Source organism: Ceratotherium simum, chromosome 39 (genome assembly GCF_057802395.1).
Source record: "Ceratotherium simum simum isolate JZ-2026a chromosome 39, ASM5780239v1, whole genome shotgun sequence".
In the NCBI taxonomy this organism is placed as follows: Eukaryota; Metazoa; Chordata; class Mammalia; order Perissodactyla; family Rhinocerotidae; genus Ceratotherium; species Ceratotherium simum.
Window position 1 is genome coordinate 4978589 of NC_141938.1, and position 19532 is coordinate 4998120.

Consider the following 19532-nt stretch of genomic DNA (forward strand, 5'->3'; position numbering starts at 1 on the left):
CATAAACTAACACTAAAGAAAAATTGAAAACATTCCATTTCCTTTGTTGTTTTACCTCTTGAAGCTGTTACTGCTGTTTCCCACTTTTCCACACTATGTGCTGGACGTCTAAGCAATGGAAATGAAGCCTGTGAACAGCTAAATGGGCTCCTGGGCTGGGTGGATCATTGAAATTAAAGACTTCCAGCCACTCCTGTGATGAAAAGATCTTGAAAATTTCCCATTCTCCTTTTATACTCAATTAGGATATTATTCAAAATAATATTGATGAAGTTCACCTGAATTATTCCTTAAATGATTACCTCTAAACAACGATACCCTCACTCACTCCTACCCTCACAGAAGAGATATGTACACACCTCAGCCTGCCTATTAGCTCAACGGTATTTTTTACTTTCCTTCACAGCCCTTGTCTCTATCTTATAAATAAAGCTTTACTATCTGTCATCATCTCCCTTTTCCCACAAACATATAAGCAGCAGGACTGCAAGAACTTGTTTGTTTCAAGCACTTCTATCCAAATACTAACCTGCATTGTTTCTGCTAAATTGGGTACAACATGGTATGTGAGGGATGTTGAAACATTAGCATTAAAAGCATAGTCCCTGAGAAAGAAAGGCTTGATTGGCAGAGTGGTCCTGTCTCTCTCCCTTGCTAGGTTTGTATTGTCTCACAATTTACCTAAACTCAAAGGCCTCTGGTGAGTTATAAAGGAGACATTAAAAACATTATGTAGTATACTAAGTGAATTTATATAATTTGACTGAGGTACTTCAGGGTCAACAGTGTCTAATACACTGTAGGAAATACATCAGTGTCTTGATAATAAGCAGGAAAGGCAAAAGCTGTCCCAGAGGACCAGGAGCTGCCTGCAGTCACTGCAAGGCCAAGTCTCATCCTGCTGAAGAGAAAAATCTCACACACCTCCCTCATCAAAGGTACAGTCACCAGGACAATACTAAAAATATTCTGTAACATACCAGTACAAACAGTAAAAGATAAAATTCTAAATCATAAATATGACTAAGTTTCCCTTCTTCTTACTAAAAAGACTGACTGGAACTTCTTAGAAAATAACTTTTGCTCCACTGCCTTGTTTTGCCTTCTAGAAAAGAATGATTATATTTACCAATGACAAAATGCTTCCAAACACAGAATTATGTTTACCTCCTCACAGCATTCAATAGAGAAAACAACCTTCCTCCTTGAATAGCAATCAAATCCACAACCACATGCCAACATCTTGTAAGGAGGACTTCTGAGCACCCTGTCACTGTCACACCTCACAGTCCTTTATGGTCTGTGGTCAATCTTCTTAGAATTTACTGCACCCCTCTCTTTGACTGCAGCTGCAGTCTTGCAGGTCACTGGCAAGAGGGCGTTAAAAAAACATGATTTTTAAGTTTTGTGTTAAGAATAAATTAAAAATTAGTTTCACGAAAAAAATAGTAACTATAAAAGAAAGAAAATTAAAGTTTGCCTGAGGAAAAAATACCTGAATTTGTATGCACATGGCAAAGTAGACTCATAATGTATAATGATTAAATGAAGAAAATTGCAAAGTATATCTGAAAATCCATAATTAAAATGAATTTTAATATGTTCTTAGGAAAGAAAAGCACACGAATATTTATTAGCATATGCTGGATTAGAACAGTTGATAAAATATATCAATGAAACAACTACAGAAGTGTTCATTTCACAAGGAAACGCATAGTTTTAATGACATACAATCAAACATTATTTAAAACATATTGAGGGAATACATTCAGCTATAACTAACAGGAAACACACACTGTCTTCCTGACATGAGAAAGGGGACTGTTCTCACGTGAAGAACCGGGTCAAGGCAGCCACTGCACAATGCAGCAGAGAAACAAATTCCCAGGTCCTTTTTTTTACTGCCCTATTGTAGATCTTCACGGTGAATCAGGAAACACACTCACTAGCACTATTAATAGCATAATTAGACCTTACACAGCTATCATCTAGAGAAGAGGGGAATCAGAGAATACTCCCAACCACAAAAGTCTGAATTAGTTTCCTGCTGGATACAAGAGACCTTACAGAAAAATCCTAACTCTAATGGATCTTTGATGTGAAACTTGTGAAAATATAAGAGGAAAAGACAACTCTAAGAAAATGCAAGTCCCAACAGTTGGTGGTGCTTTTCAAGATACTCTTGCTTAGAAGGGCAAAGAATCCAGAAAACGGGATTGAGGATGGCATCCTCGAAGCTCCTATGTAACTGTCTCTCTCCCTGTATGGTGGCTCCAAAATCTCACCAATGCCTTGTTTGCTTCTGTCTTCCTAATCTCACGCAAGTGAGGCTACTGGTGAATTCCAACATGGAAGTACAAAGGGGATGGATTCTTAAGGATCCAGTTCTTAATATTACCCACATGGACATAATACACTATAGGGGTGATGTCTCCAGCTCTAGATTTTGTTGCCCTATCACAGGCCTCTACTTAATTCAATGTCTATTCACCAAATACCAGTCAGAAGGAAGGACAAAGAGCAAAGGCCCAAACGTGAAAATAAATTCACAGGAAAGTATACTGACAAACCTGCCATACATAAAACTTCATTCCAACTGTTCCAAGTGTGGAAAATAAAAACAGGCTCATACACCCACCACCCCAAAAAAGGAGCTCTCTCTAAGAAAGGTACAAAATGCACAATGGATTAGGCAAATCTGGGAACTGCAATATAAGGCCAGGAAGCAAATGCAAAACTACAAACTGTCATTTTTCAATGGCCTTTTAACACAGAACAATTAAAACATTAAAAATTAAAGAGAAAATATTAACTGATATAAGAGGAAAGTACCACCTATTAATCTTTATATAGTATTGATGAAGGATAACTTGTAGAATTATCTCAATATTCATTTTATTAATAGAAACCCACAATCCAATGTGGCACTTTAAGTGGCTTAGAAAACACAATATATTTACAAACTTTATAACAACTCTTTCATGTTGAAAGTTTTCTAGAACATTATACACAAACAAGTTTTCCCATGTTACTTACATTTATATTTCTTTCTGGTTGGAAGTTACACACAGAAGTATGTAGGCCAAATGAAGTCTTTCCCATGCTATTTACATTCAAATATGTAACGTTTCTATCATGCCTTCAGAAAAATCTGGGATGACATAAAGCATTCCCACATTCTTTACCTTTACATGGTTTTTCCTCTAGTGTGCATTCTCGCATATCCTCAAAAGTTTGCTTCAGAAATAAATGCTTTACCAGTTTCCTGACATTCACAGGCTTTCTCTCCTATGCGACTTCTTTCATGTCTTTGAAGTGATCTAAGAGAAGTGAACGCTTTACTGCATTTTTTACATTCATGGGGTCTCTCCAATATGCATTCTTTTATGTGAGTGAAGAGAACCGGAAAAAGTGAACGCTTTACTGCATTTTTTACACTCATAGCGTTTCTCTCCGGTATGAATTCTTTCATGTAATCGAAGATAACGCGAAGAAGTGAATGCTTTATTGCATTGTTTACATTCATAGCGTTTCTCTTCCGTATGAATTCTTTCATGTAATCGAAGAGAACTGTTAGAAGTGAATGCTTTACTGCACTTTTTACATTCATAAGGTTTCTCTCCTGTGTGATTTCTTTCATGTATTCGAAGAGTACTGGAAGAAGCGAATGCTTTACCACATTTTTTACATTCATAGGGTTTCTCTCCAGTATGAATTCTTTCATGTACTCGAAGAGAAGTGGAAAAAGTGAATGCTTTACTGCATTTTTTACATTCATAGGGTTTGTCTCCAGTATGAATTCTTTCATGTAATCGAAGAGAAGTGGAAAAAGCGAATGCTTTACTGCATTTTGTACATTCATAAGGTTTCTCTCCGGTATGGATTCTTTCATGTAATCGAAGGGAAGTGGAAAAAGTGAATGCTTTACTGCATGTTTTACATTTATAGGGTTTCTCTCCAGTATGGATTCTTTCATGTACTCGAAGAGAACGGGAAGCAGTGAATGCTTTACTGCATATTTTACATTCATAAGGTTTCTCTCCAGTGTGACTCCTTTCATGTACTTGAAGAGAACTGGAAGAAGTGAATGCTTCACTGCATTTTTCACATTTATAGGGTTTCTCTCCAGTGTGAATTCTTTCATGTATTCGACGGTAACTGGAGCAAGCGAATGCTTTACTGCATTTTTTACATTCATAAGGTTTCTCTCCAGTATGAGTTCTTTCATGTCTTTGAAGAGCACTGGGAACAGGGAAGGCTTTGCCACATTCCTTACATTTACATAACTTCTTTCCATAGTTTTGATAGTCATATGGTTTTTGTTCAGTGTGACATCTAATGTGTCTATTAAGGGATGAATGATGCATGAAGGCTTTTCCACATAGACTGCATTCATATCGTTTAACTCCTATAGTCTTCTTGTTCAGACTGAGATTTGGAGTAAGGCTGAATTTATCTCCATGTTGACTACCTTCTTCACTTTCACAGAGTCTCCCTGCTATACAACCACTGTAAGAAATAAGGAGCACATTATTAATGATTTCTTTATTAATGATTTTATATTTGTTATATTGATTATGATTCATAGGAAAAGTTTAGGTTTTCTGTCTTGTCTCAATTCACAGAAACTGAATATAATGAATGCTCTACAAGAGGTTTTCACCCTTCATGTTATCAAAACAGTGATATTCCTATATAGAGTTTATTAATCCTGTTTCCAAGGGAACTATTTTGCAAAAACTGATCCTCTACATCACATTTCAGAAAGCATATTTGATAAAAATTTTCTAAGAATAGCTAAATTTGAAGCAAGCGTTATTTGTTTTCTTTGCTTCTCTTTAAAATTTCACAACATACCAGAATTCTCACATCAGACACTGTTTTCTATATACTCACCTCTGTTTTCTTTCCCGGTTTTCATACTGATCTTCAATATCATGATCTTCCCATATTTTTCCTAAAATGCAGACCCAGAAAGACGATTCCAAAGTATTAGAAATTATAGAAAAAAAATTAGCTTTAAGTCCATGATGAGCTATGACCATTTCTAGTTTATTTACAAACACCCCCTGTTTCCACATTCTACATATTGGAACCATGTTGATGGGCAAGAAACACTTGTTCTCTACTTGATGAAGGGAAGGAATGTCCTCAGTCTTACCCATTGAGGCCAGGTTACTGAAGGTTTCCCACATCACATCTCTGTAGAGTTTCTTCTGTGAAGGATCCAGTAAAGCCCACTCCTCTGGGGTGAAGTTCACAGCCACATCCTCAATGGCCACTGAGTCCTGAAACATCACAAACATGTGTAGAGTAGGATGCATAAGGCTGACAGCACTGGGGATCTGTACTCCATATGTAGGAAGGTTACATATGATTCTGTCATCTCCAAACATTTATTCTATGTTGTGATCATCAAAAACCCACTCATTTTCTGTGCACACTTGCTCATCAATTTAACAGTATTATGAACACATGGAAATTATTTATGTATTTGTACTGTGATCACATTACATCATATTTCTCTGTAATGGCAGGGTACAGAGTATATTAGGAAATGACACAAATGTTATAGAAATAAAGCAAATATCATTTTAAGACTGATGATTCCTTGTGAGAAAAATTCTTTCATCTTCTTCCTTATTACCCACCAGTCACAGCACTCCATGAGGCAGAGGGTGAAATCTGCATGAGGTTTCAATCGATAAAAACATAGTCAAGAATGGGAAACTTTTTGTGTACTCCCGTCATCAACAAGAGAGGCCAGGAGACCCGTAGAAATCAGACTTACAATGAAGCCCAACTGGCCACATTGTCCTAGATTCCTCCAGATCATTACAAGGAATCAGATGCAGCTGGTGAATGTAAACCTTCTTGGGGGGAAGCATCACTTTTAATGCGTAATATTTATCATACACTCAGTTCTTTCTCTCTGTCTCTGTGTGATTTAGTGGGGCTAGAAAGTTATTTGGAACTTAGAGCTCAGACACAAGGAAGAAGGCATGACCAATTAGACCATAAAATCCCTATATTCAAGTGCCTCAAGGCTACTTCCTGCCAATTTTTAGAACACACAGTGAGATAACAATGTGCCAGAACAGCTCTTTCCAGTCAAACCCTAACAATGTACCTTGAGCCTTGCTGGCCTTGAGGGGCAGGTTAAGAGCTGCAGAATGCAACCAAGTTCACTGAAGCCCACAGTGGTTTGATAGTCAATTTGCTGATGATTATACAATACATGAAGCTTATGGACAAGTAAAATAAATGACAACAACATGACAAAGAAATGGGAAGGGGAAACTGGGGATAGTGTGTTAAGAGGTACTTGCACAACAGTGAAGTGGCATACTGTTATTTGGCAGAGGAGGTGGGTTAGTTGTAAATGTATACTGAAAACTCAAGAGGAACCATTAAAAAATGCTTTTCAAAAATGTGTAACCGATATTCTAAGAGACGAGAAGAAATCAGAGAAATTGCACAATTTCAGCCAGAGAAGACAGAAAAATGTGGAAGACAAAAAGAAAAAAAAACAAGGGCAAAAACTAGAAAACAGTCAAAGACCTCATAAATATTAATCCAGCTTTATCAATATCAGCTTTAATTATCAATGGTATCAATACAATTGAAACACACAGTAATATCAGATTTCAAAGAACACAATTATATATTGTCTACAACAAACCCACTTTAAATACACTTTATATACACTGATAGATGAAGGGTAAAGGGATGGAGAAAAATAGACAATGCCAACACTAGTAAAAAGAAAGCTGCCATCAGTATATGAATTATAGACAATGCAGATTTCAAACTAAGAAAAATGCAGAGATAGAGGGGCATTAGACACTGATAAAGGGGTCTATTCTCCAAGAAGGCACAGCAGTGCTTCATGTGTACCTGCATAACAGAGGGGCAAAGGAGAAATAGATGAATCCAGTGCTACAGCTGTAGAATTCAACTCGCCCTTACCAAGAGTTATAAATTCCAGTAGGCAGGATGAGGAATGACAGAGGTGAACTGAAGAGCACTATGAAACAAGTGGATTTCATTATACTCTATGGAATACTTCATACACAACAGCAGAATATACATTCTTCTCAAGGTCACATGGAATATTCTCCAAGACAAACCACATTGTGGGACAGAAAGCACACCTAATCAAATTTGAAAAAACAGAACACATGGGAAATATGCTCTCACACCACCTAGACATTCATCTAGAAGTGAATAACATCAAGATTGTTGGAAAACCTCAAATATGTGGAGAAACAATAACACACTTCTAAATAATACATTGGATCAAAGATGAAGTCTCAAGAGAAATAAAAATTTCTTTTGAACTAAAGGAAATGAAACACAACATACCAATGGTTCTGGAAAGCAGCAAAAGTAGTGCCTAGAGGGAAATTTTTGCCATTGAACAAATACACTGGAAAAACCAAAGATCTATTATCAATAATGTAAGCATCTAACTTAAGAAACAATAAAAAGAAGTGCACATTTAGCCTAAAGTAAGCACAATAAAAGAATAAATAAAAAATTAATTAATAAATAAAAAGAAAAGAAATCAATGTCATTGTCGAAATCAATGGAGAAAATGAAAACAAATGGTTCTTTGACAAGACTAATAAAATTGATAAACACTATTCAAGAAAACAAGGAAAGGATGGAAGACAGAAATTACTAATATCAGAAAGGAAAGGAGGGAAAAATGAAAATAAAAAAGGATTTCATAAAATCCAACATCCATTTATAACAAACTGGTAATAAAGAGGATGTCCACTTCTTAAGAAAGAACATCTTTATGAATCCTGTAGCTAAATTTATAACATTTTTTTCCATATGACATGATAGTCAGTGGAATGGCTAAAGAATTCACAACAGAAATTAACTCCTGGAATTAATAAGAGAACATAGCAAGGTTGCAGGATATGAGTCCATTGCTTTCCTCATAGACCCACACAAATATAATCAAGTGATTTTTTGTGTGTGTGTGAGGAAGACTAGCCCTGAGCTAACATCCGATGCCAATCCTCCTCTTTTTGCTGAGGAAGACTGGCCCTGGGCTAACATCCGTGCCCATCTTTCTCTACTTTATATGGGACGCCGCCACAGCATGGCTTGACAAACGGTGCATCGGTGCGTGCCCGGGATCCGAACCTGTGAACCCCGGGCCACTGGAGTGGAGCTCACACTTAACCGCTCCAGTTGGTTAAGGCCAGCCCCAGTCAAGTGATTTTTGACAAAGAAGGAAAGGCAATTCAAACGAAAAATTAGGTCTTTTAAACAAACAGTGGTGGAAATAATGGGTAGCCACATGCAAACACACACACAAAACAAATGTAGACACGGGCCCCATACATTTCACAAAAATTAACTCAACACACATCACAGATTTAAATGCAAAATGGAATGACCTCCTAGATGGTAACATAGGAGAAAATCTAGATGACCTTGGGTTTTCAGATGAATTTTTAGATATGAAACCAAAAAGCAAGGTCCACAAAAGGAAAAAAACCAAAAATTTTACTTCATTAAAATGAAAAACTACTGCTCTGAGAAATACAGTGTTAAGACAATAAAAACAACTCACAGAGTAAGTGAAAGTTTTTGTAAAACACTTATTGGATAAATGACTTGTATCTGAAATATCCAAAGAACTCTTAAAACTCAACAGTCAAAAGACAAACAACCCAATTAAAAATGGGCAAAAGATCTGAACAGACATTTCACTGAAGAAGATATAAGATATATAGACGGGAAATAGGCAATATGAACACATTCTCCACAGCAAATGTCATTGGGAAATTGCAAATAAAACAACAATGAGGTATCATTAAACACTTATTATAATGGTTAAAACTTAAAACACTAGGAACACAGAATACTGGTGAAGATGTGAAGCTACAGGTAAGCCTCATTCATTGCTGGTGGAAATGGAATTTGGTAACTTACAATGGAAGACAGGAACCTTCTTTCAAAACAAAATTCAGAGTTACTACGTAGAGTAAGATCCAGTAATCACACTCCTTGGTATTTTTGCAAGTGTACTGAAATCTTATGTTCACACAAAACATCCACCTGAATGTTTATAGGTGCTATATTCACAATTGGCAAGTCTTCGAATTTTAAACAAGATGTCCCTCAAGAATCAAATAGACAAAACAATCAATGGTGTATCCATACAGTGAAATACTGTTCAGTGATAAAAAGAAATGAAGTATCAAGCCATGAAAACACACAGAGGAATCTTGAACGGATATTGCTAAGGGAAAGAGGCCAATGTGACAAAATCTATGTAGTGTATGATTCCAAGTATATGACATTCTGGAAAAGAGAAAAGTATGAGCCATTAGAAGGATCTTTAGTTGTTAAGGATTTGGGGGTTGGGGGAGTGACGAATCAATAGGTGGAACACAGGATTTTTAGGGAAGTGAAACTATACTTTATGATACAGAAATGATGTTCTCAATGTGGCAGTTTAATTTTTAAATGACTTCACTATATTTTTGGAGTTTTTTTTTAGGGGTTACTCTACTATTTAACACATACTTCTTAATTTATAAGAATAAACTTCGAATGTATACTAGCTTAATTCCAGGGATAAAGGGAATGTTTACTCCTATATACCGCTCTTCCCTTTTGCCATTTTTGTGGCATTACTGTTATGTACATTATCTCTATTAATGATACAATTCAATAACATATTGTTACACTTATTTCTTTACCATCTGTAGTCACTTCCTTAGCCCAACACAGCTTTGCTCTCACCCAGGAACTTTGTGCTTTTAATGAGAAACAAATTATACACATATTACACTTCTATATGGAATAAGCACAACAGCATATGAAATGTATAGTATTTTATACAATTCCTTTGATAACAGCTAAGAGAAAAAGGATAAAAAACTTATTTATTCTGCCTTTCATATTTACATAATTACTGATAGTGGCATTTTTGTTTCTCTCTGTTGATATCAATTACCATTCTGGGTCACTTCCTTTCAACCTGAAGAACTCCTGCAGTAATCTCCTAAGACAGTTGGCTGTTAAGAAATTTTCTCAGTTTCTGCTAATCTGAAAAAGTCTTTATTTCAGCTTTATATTTTGCACGGTAATTTTAGTGAATATAGGATTCTTGGTTGATACGTTTTCTCTTTGTGCACTTTGAATATGTTATCCCTCTGCTTTCTGACCTCTCTTTTCTCTGCTGAGATGTCACTTGCTAGTTTTATTGGGGTTTCCTGCAATAGTTGGGTTATTTTTCAATTGCTGTTTTTTTCCCAGTGTATAGTTCCTACTTTCCTTTATCTTTGCATGTCTCATATTTCTGATGCAAACCAGACATTTAAGGCAGTATGTTTTAGCAACTCTGGGTTCTGGTTCCCTTCCTACTTCTACTTTTTATTGTTATTAGCTTAATTGCTTGTTCAGTGACTGGGTAGATTATTTTAGTTAAGTCTGTATCCTCCACACAGAGTGAAACCTCTGATTTATCTCCTAGAATCCAGCATGGCTTTGGGTACGTCTACTGGCATGAGACAGAGGTACTGGTAGGGCTCTCTTCCTCCATCATGGACGCACCACATGGTTAAACTAGATTAATTGCTGGCTGATTGCTCTCCTGTTTTCACCAATGTGCTGGGGGGCATAACTTTATCAAATACTCCAGTGAAGTTCTGGCTCCTTTGTAGAAATACTTTCTGAAGCCACTGTTTGATATTTGTTCTGACCTTTGAAAGCACCCTCCCAGCAGTCAAACTCTCTGGTTCTTTCCAGAAACTAGTCAGCCTATAGTCTAAGCAGTATCTTCATTAAATACACAAATCTACTCGCCTTTCACCTCATTCTCCGCTTTTTTCTTTTCAAAGTGTCATCTGACTTGAACTTTTCATGATCTTTTGCTGGCCAAGTTAATTCCGTGGGAAAAGAATTAACAGGTTTGTGTTTTAGAGCTGGCTTCTCCCCCATGTTCAGGAAAAATCTCTGTGCCAGGACACTGGAGCTGTGGTGGGGACATTAGGAAGCCTCTCCCTGGGTGATAATCCCATTTTAGGGGCTGAGTGATCAGTGCAGTGGAGAGACAGCAGCCAGAGGTCCTCTTGATTGTCTCCTGTTACAGCCACCTCATGAGCTGGGGAAAGAGTGACCAGTGCCCAGTATTCTCAGCAAACCATGAGCACAGCAGAGCCTCTGTACCAGGAGAAGGGGCTGGGTGCAAGAAGGGGGTCCCGGGTTCTCATGTGAACCAATGAGGGACTTAAATTCATGAATATGTAGCTGAGGGCAGGATGGGTAATGTTGAAGTCCTGCTCTTCCTGGGAAAAAGCCCCCATTCTGGAAGCTTAGGGAGACAGAATCATGTCTTCTGGTTCAGGGTGCAGCACTCTGGAGAGGAGTGTTCACTTGCTGAGCTGAGAGTGGGGAGAGAGTGGACATGGTTCAAATCCCACACACTCTCCCCTTTCTCACAGAATATTTATCAGTTTTCTTGAATACATGTTCCTCATTTGCTGCTTGCCCTTAGAACGAATTCCGGAGGGTTTAAATGGTTGTTTTAAATTAGTTTTTACCAGTTTCACTGGGGAGTGGGTCAGTGCATCTGCTTACATTATGATACAACTCTAGTGCACTTAATACACGGCCCATATCAGAAATCCTCTCCAGATTGATATACAATGGCACTACAGGCTGTAGTATCACTTGTCATTTTACAGAGAAACAATTGAAAAAATTAATATTTTATAGTTAAAATGTATTGCACACTTGAAAAAATTATTATTTAGACAATTAACACATAGAGCTCTGGCCTCCCATTAAAGATACATTAGTCATTTGATTATAAACTATTGTTAACAAGAAAACCACAGGCCCCAAATGGAGTCACTTTTGCTAGTCCCACATCACCAAACCAGGGTTTATTATTTAACCTAACTGCAGCTTCAATCTCATTCAGGTCAGTCTAGAATTTTCTGGTCTGTACCAATGAGGTAATGGGCCCTCTCCAATTCCCAAAAGAAGATGTGGTAATCCACCTAACAATACCCTTGCGTCCCCAAAGGAAGGTAACTTTGCCTAAAATAACCCTTTTATTCTGCTTATGCCTTCCTTCTCCTGGCTTTAAAACTTTTCCCTTTCTATAGTCCTATGGACCTCCTCCTCTCTACTTGCAACATGGGATGCTGCCTAATTAATGAATTGCTCAATAAAGCCAATTAGACATTTAAAATTTATTCAGTTGAATTTTTGTTATTCAACACTATTAAAAATAAAATACGGGGCCGGCCCAGTGGCTTAGCGGTTAAGTGCATGCGCTCCGCTGCTGGCGGCCCGGGTTCGGATCCCGGGCGTGCACCGACGCACCACTTCTCCGGCCATGCTGAGGCCGCGTCCCACATACAGCAACTAGAAGGATGTGCAGCTATGACATACAACTATCTACTGGGGCTTTGGGGAAGAAAAAAAAGGAGGAAGATTGGCAATAGATGTTAGCTCAGAGCCGGTCTTCCTCAGCAAAAAGAGGAGGATTAGCAGGGATGTTAGCTCAGGGCTGATCTCCCTCACAAAAATAAAATAAAATACGGTTAATACAATTTTTTTTTGTTTATCATGAATATCAATTTTCAATAACTCAGCCTGATATTTTTAAAACCGTGCCTGGAGGCTGGTCCTAACATGAATTCTAGCATTGGCTTCTAGATTCCCCATGCTCATGTGGATAACAATGTAGTTCATTTCTTGTAAGGCTTTTCAGCATTTGTCTACAAAGAAGCAATTTAAGTACCTATTTTTTTCTTCCCTTTGAAATGCAAAGGACGTGTGTTTTCCTTTATGAACTATGCTTTGCTTTCTGGTTCACGAAAAAATAAATCCTGCACCTATTTTCATATCAATGGTGGTCTTATGACCATCATATGATGGTCCCTAACCAGGCCATCCCTGATCAAAGACAGGACCTAATGGTCAGCAGGATTAGTCAACATGCAGGCATTCATGCTGGAAGATGCCCTGCATGTCAACACCATCTTCATATTTTGAGACTCTTATGGTCTAGCTGCCTGGCAACAAGAACATCAGCTACTTATCCAAGGTCATGCTTTGGGAGAAAGCACTCTGGGATAATCTTGCTCATACTTACTCAAATACATAAGCAGGTCCCACATGTCTCTGCACATATTAAAAATCAAACGACAGAGCCTCACTTCAACCCTCAGGCTGAAAAACTAGTTACAATTTCTGAAACACATACTGACACCTCAGTTGCACTCAGAAGCAGAGAAAACAAACAGGGGGTGTGGGAGCCAGGCTTTGGAGTATCAAGACAGTGAGGGGCCCCTATGAGCCCATGGGAGGATGTGAATGGCTTATTTGAGTAACTCTGTGGACAGACACGGTAATGACACCCACTACGCTACAGACTGATAAGACTGTAATACTATTCTTTAAAAGCATAACACTATACTATACACTGCAAAACTAATTATAAATATGTTAATATATAATATATTCTATTTATACATAATATATACTAATTCTGTACAATACTATATACTACCTATAGTATATACAGGTAATACACTACCTATAACATATATATTAATATAGACACGTATACATACTGTATTATAAATTCTGTCTATATATATACATAGACACACAAAGATATACACTATATGCAGCATTAGATAATTTTATACTATATACTACATTATAATTCAGTACACAAATCTCTCTTTTCAATATAGATGAAAAACGCTCCACAAAATACTAGTACAGTGAATCCAACAATAGATAAAATGACCTGAACAGCATGACCACACGGAAATTTAACCCAGGAAAGAAATGTTGGTTTTACATCTGAAAGTGAATTAACATAAGAAACCATTAATAGAATCAACATCAACAACTACAGGATAATCTCATTAGATACAAACAAGCATCAGACCAAGTTCAACACTCCTTCACAAGGAAAACACTCGATAAACTCCCTCAGTAAACTACCTCAACATGAAATAAAGCATCAATGAAAACCCACAGCTGACATCCTTCTTGATGGTGAAAGACTGGAGGCTTTCTCTCTGAGATCAGAGAGAAGACAGAGATGTCTGCTCTCACCCGTTCTACCCAACGTGGTAGGAATGGTGCTGCCAGGGCAATTAGACAAGAACATGGAAAAAACTTAACAGATTTCAAAGGACATGTGCATAGCTCCACAGACAGACACGCAAAATCACAATAACCTTAACGTGGCACATATAGGAGGAGACACACAGACACAGACACACAAACTCACAAATCCTCAGAGTTAATGGCTCAGAGACACACAGATGTTCCCATAGACACACAGAGCCCAGGCCCTCTGCACTCCTCCCCACTTTTCTTTACTCTTCAGGGCCAATCATCAGACATACGGTATAATTTTACTTATATATCTTCTTCTCTCTTAAAATGTCAGCTTTAAAGCAAACGGGGATATTTGCTCTGCTTTGTTCACAAAAGCACCTACCAGAAGGCCTGTCACACCAATATTTCTTGCATATCAGGGCTCATAGAGAGACAGACACACACACGCTCACATGGAAGCTTCACACAGACCTCATCACAGGCCCAGACCTTCACACAGTGCATCGTTCTCACTCCCACCCCACCTGGTAGAGGGGTGTCTCCTGGCTCCCAAACCAATCCCCAAAGAGGGTGTCTCAGCTCCTCCACATGGGGAAGGGATTTCACCCTTCCTGACACCACACAGGACAAAAAGTACATCTCTACAAAAAACACAAAATGGGAGACTGGATGGCACAGTCAGAAACCAGAATGGCTGGAGTCATGATGTTCCAGCCCCTCTCACTGCTACAAAAGCTTCCAGAAACTCACTCATCATGAATTGTCCCTCTGTCACTTTGCTTTTCTATTGTGAGCTCAGTGAGGGAACAAAGGTGAGTATCTCCTCGCTCAGCATCCATGTCCTCTGCTGCAGGCTCCTTGGTAAACGTCACCTCTGCTGTGGACTCATATTCCCACAGACCTCACTCAGTCCTCCCACGGTGGCCCCACCATCGTAACTGAACGCTTTCTCCTTAGGATCAGTGTCCAATTTGTACCACTGAGATTTTCATTTATGGAGGTGACTAAGTGACAACAAGGACAGGCCGCTGTCATTGAAATATTTTATTACTTGTATTTCCCAAAGTAAGGGGGCATGCCATGTCAGGCAGGGTCACAGGCAATGTATCAGATTTGCTCAAGAGGTCAAATCAGGAGTGGGACAAAAATCTAGGCCAGAGCCTTCATTTGGGGTTCCATAGGAAACACAAGTCAGGGCAGTGTAAGCAGCTTAGGATTGGCTACTTTTAACAATTCCAGCAGGGTTTGGGGCATAGAGACGGTCTTGTCATTTGGTACCTGGCCCTGCGTTGGTTTAGGGCAGGGGAGATATCGTCTTGGTGTGTGAGAGGTGGATCAGGAGGTCTGTAGGGACAGGGCACTGGACCGGGTGGTGTGCACACGAAAGGCCTGCTCCAGACAGGCTGGCCACTGCCAAGGTGGAGTTAGGTGCCCCTGGGAGGGGCAGTGTCTCCCTATGTCTGAGAGGCCCCCAAGATGTCAAAACATCTTAAGATACAGAAAATAAAACACAGGATTAATATAATCAGAAAGAAGACAAGGACTTGTCTGCTCACACCAGGGCAGTCAGGCACCAAATGAAAGAAAAGCATTCCAGATTTTAAGGACATACACACAGCCCCCCAAACAGGCATACAAAATCTCACAGGCTTTCTCACTGGACATACCTGTGCACACACTCACACACAGACACCCAAAGTCACAAACCCTCAAACACAGTGGCCCAGAAACACACAGCCCAGGCCCTGAGAGGGGAGAGTCAGAGCCCACAAGGGCTGCAGTGGTCATAATATTCCAGCCCCTCTTACTGCTATGATCACTTCCAGAAACACGCCCCTCACCACTGGCCCCTTCCTCCCTCTGCTTTCCCATTGGAAGCTCAGTGCAGACAACAAAGTTCTGTTCATCGCCCAGCCACCGTGTCCCACCTGCACACAGACCCCATGTGGGTCGGCCCCATGGGCCATCCTCACTGAGGTGTTGATCACTACCCTGCCCCGGAACATTCACTGATCCGGGGGAGGAGGCCTCAGTATCTCAGACCCCAGGTCTCCCAGAAACAGAGACATCACCTTGGGGACCCAGGAAAGCACTGGAAGTTGTTGCAAGAGCACACTGGGATGTGGCTTGGCTCATTCCTGCCCCTTCCCTTCAGGAAACAGTGAGCGTGGCCTCCCACAAAGGAGGGGGCATCACCTGCACCTGCACATTTCAGGAGGGGTGTAAATCCTCACCATTTCCCCCCACTTCCCTTGGTGTGGTGCCTGTTGCATTCTGGGTGCCATGTGAAGGGAGGGGCCCATGACTGGAGGGTCTGGCTGGGATCACCATTTCCCACAGGCCTCAGGGCTGGAACTCTGCAGGGTGGGTCCTGTTCCAGAGAAAGTAAGCACTGGCCTTGGTGGGTGGGCTCCAAACTCACTCTGGAGGCAGGTTCTGAGGTGTGGGAGCCAGGTGTGGTCAGCAGACGAGCCACTGAAACTGCAGGGTGGAATGTGCCAGAGATCTCAGGGAGAGTGGTTTAGGTACAGCAGGGCACCTGAGGGACTCAAGAGCTGGGACAGGCAGGGCATCTCTTTTTGACATAATTGGTGGTATAGAGACAATTGTGAAACTGTGCTTGTTGGTGCAGAGGTGATGTTTATGTGACAGTGGGGAGTACTGTGCTCCAGGGGCCTGTGCCTCATGACATGGGTTCTGGGTTCTGCCACTGCCTTGCCACATGGTCACCTGGGGTTGCAAATGTCAACAGAAATACAGGAAATCTCATTGCAAGTGGAGTAGGCAAGCCCTGAAGGAGGACCTCCCATGCAGTACTACTCACTGTATTTTTCAGACCCCAAAAAAGAAGCGTACCTCCCATTCCTCAACAGGAAGATGCCTACCTTACACACCCCATCTAGAGGTAGGAAGAATTTCTCCTTGCCCAGTAACAGCCCAGCCAATGAGAAACCACAATCAGCTACTGTCAGCAGAATTCAGTTTAAGGTTGTGACACAAATAAACTCCCAAATCTATGGACCCTAATGAAGGACACAGAATTCCTGACTTTCACAGACTTTCTCAATGTGCACAAATTACCCTCTGTGTGCCCCTACACTGTGAAAACTCCAACGTGTATCTAGAAACAGGCCCAAGTGAAGCACTGTTACAACCTCAGAAAGGGCATCACCTCCCCCACCGCCACCTCCTCCAACCAAACATCACATGGTGCACCCCCAGCTTTCCGGGACTCTGCAGCTTCTCTCAGTATAAAGGCTCCTTTCAAGGTGGGGGAGAGCAGGGAGGACACCTGCAGGGTGAAGCTCCCCCAGAACAACTGGACGTTCAAGTGCTTCCACTGGAGGCTCAAGGGGGTTGTATCTTGGAGTCATCAGCCTCAGACCTCTGTCCTCCACTGGAGTTGCTCTGGACCACATTGATATTTTAAATAACAGAAACCCACTGTTTGAATAATCCAATAAAATCACTCAAAACCGGTGTTCATGTGGAGAGGAGGGAAGAAGATTGTAAGGCACTTTGCGAGCTCAACAAGAAAACCCAGAAGTATCTAAAGCATGCTGGAAAAAAAAATAATGTTAATTGTTATTTCCATGGCAAGAAATCGTTTTATAAACTATTTATTAAACTTGAGCACTTCAGGTCTGCAAGTCTAACCTCCTGGAAAGTTGGAACTTTTGAACTTCCCCAAAATTAAAGAACAGATCTCAGAATATTAGTACCAGCAATGTGAAAAAAAAAGGAAAGAATGGAATACATGCAAAGGAATATCAGAATAATTCATTTTTCTGTAATTCACCTCTAAGGGAGGAAGATCAATTTCTACCCTCTGGGTCCTTCTGGCTGGGCTACGAATTAAATTGACATGAGACAGAATAACAGGAGAAAATCCAACAAAGCTTTATAACATGTATACATGGGAGAGACCCAGGAAAACTGAGCAACTCACCAATGGCGGAGGCTGTTACCTTAAACACTATCCTCAGCTGAAGACAAAGGAGGGTGTTGGGGCAGCCGGGAGTCAGTTACGAGAGATTACCAGAAAAGTGGTCAACAAGAGTAAGGTTATTATGCAGATTTAAGTCTTTGCCTTCTGCATTGACAAGAGTTGCTAGAGATAAGGTCATCCCCCCTTCTTCCTGGTACAGGGAGGGAGACAAATGGAGATTTCCCTACAACTATAAATGGCTCTTACAAAGGGTAATTTCTACTTGATTTTCAGAGCTTCCTCCGGGTCTGCAGTTCCTTAAAAGTAACCAGCCCAAAATAATCCTCATGCCAAATAGACACATTTTAGGGTGGCCAATTCTGATCCCCCACAACCTCTTTCTTGCCTCTTTGAAAATATTTTACATTGTGTTTGAAATGGTATTGATTATAAAGTAATTTTCATTCATTGAAAAACTGAGACTAAAATAAAGTGAATAAATCTTTTAAAGGTGGCTAACTTAGGTGGGGCCAGCGCTGACAGGTGAGCTCGTCCAAAACAGTCCTCAAGAGGAAACTCCACCCAAAGGACTTCCCCTAGGCTGTCTGCGCTCAGGAAAGATCCTGGGGGGAGGGGCACAAGGATTTCTCACCACGTAGTTCCAGCTGGTTACAGGCTGCTTTTCACTCGTGTCAAATATCCACACACACACAATAAATTTTAAAACAGCCATCCATTGTGAGAAAATGATAAACAATTAAAATACTGGATCTGTTTCAAATGCACAAAGGAGGACAAATAGGTGATAATGCTGTGAATCAGAGATGGGAACGTGGCCTTTGGGAATGCGGGGAGAGAGTGGAAATTTCGACATTTGCTGTCAGCCCTAGGAAGACCTAGACTGGGGGACAGAGTCCTGGATTTGAGACTCTGCTCCCTCAAATGTATGGAAAATTCGGAATAAAATGAGTTCCCTCTGCGGAGAAAGGAAGCACTGAAGACCCCACAGCCCACAGCTCCTCCCACGCAGGAACCCCGGAGGCCGAGTCACGATTGTCCCCGATGACCCTCCCGTGGTCACCGCACCATCTGGGGACACGCGGGGCTGCGGGCGCAGCGCTGCCCAGAGAGGCTCCGGGGCCGCAGTCGCCGCGCGCAGTGACCACAGGACGCCCGGGGTCCCGGCTGCCGGCCCGGCCCCCACGCTGCGGCCGGAGGGGACTGAGGTCCGAGCGGCGCCCCCGCGGACTCGGGTCCGCAGACTCGGAGGTGACCGCGGGGAGGCCGGTCCCGCCACGGCCGGTTCCGACCAGCCCCTCCTCCCCCAGCCCCAACGCCCGGGCCAAACTCTCACCATTTCTAAGTTCCCGGGTTCTGTGGCCTCCTTCCTACGATTTGGTAGCGGTCACAGCGCGACACCGTCGGCGGCAGAGCACCGTGGGGGCTTTAATGGCGGAGGACAGAGGATCCCGAGCGCGGA

General features: G+C 40.9%; 1 protein-coding gene across 1 annotated transcript; it reads right to left on the bottom strand.

Moving 5' to 3' along the window:
- Positions 1–1575: 1575 nt before the first annotated feature.
- Positions 1576–19532, bottom strand: LOC147912123 (uncharacterized). Its single transcript, XM_087425405.1, has 4 exons — positions 19407–19532; positions 5162–5288; positions 4897–4957; positions 1576–4509 (listed from the first exon to the last, which is right to left on the bottom strand). Exons 1-4 carry the CDS (start codon positions 19407–19409, stop codon positions 3357–3359), a joined length of 1344 nt encoding a protein of 447 aa, XP_087281531.1. The 5' UTR covers positions 19410–19532; the 3' UTR covers positions 1576–3356.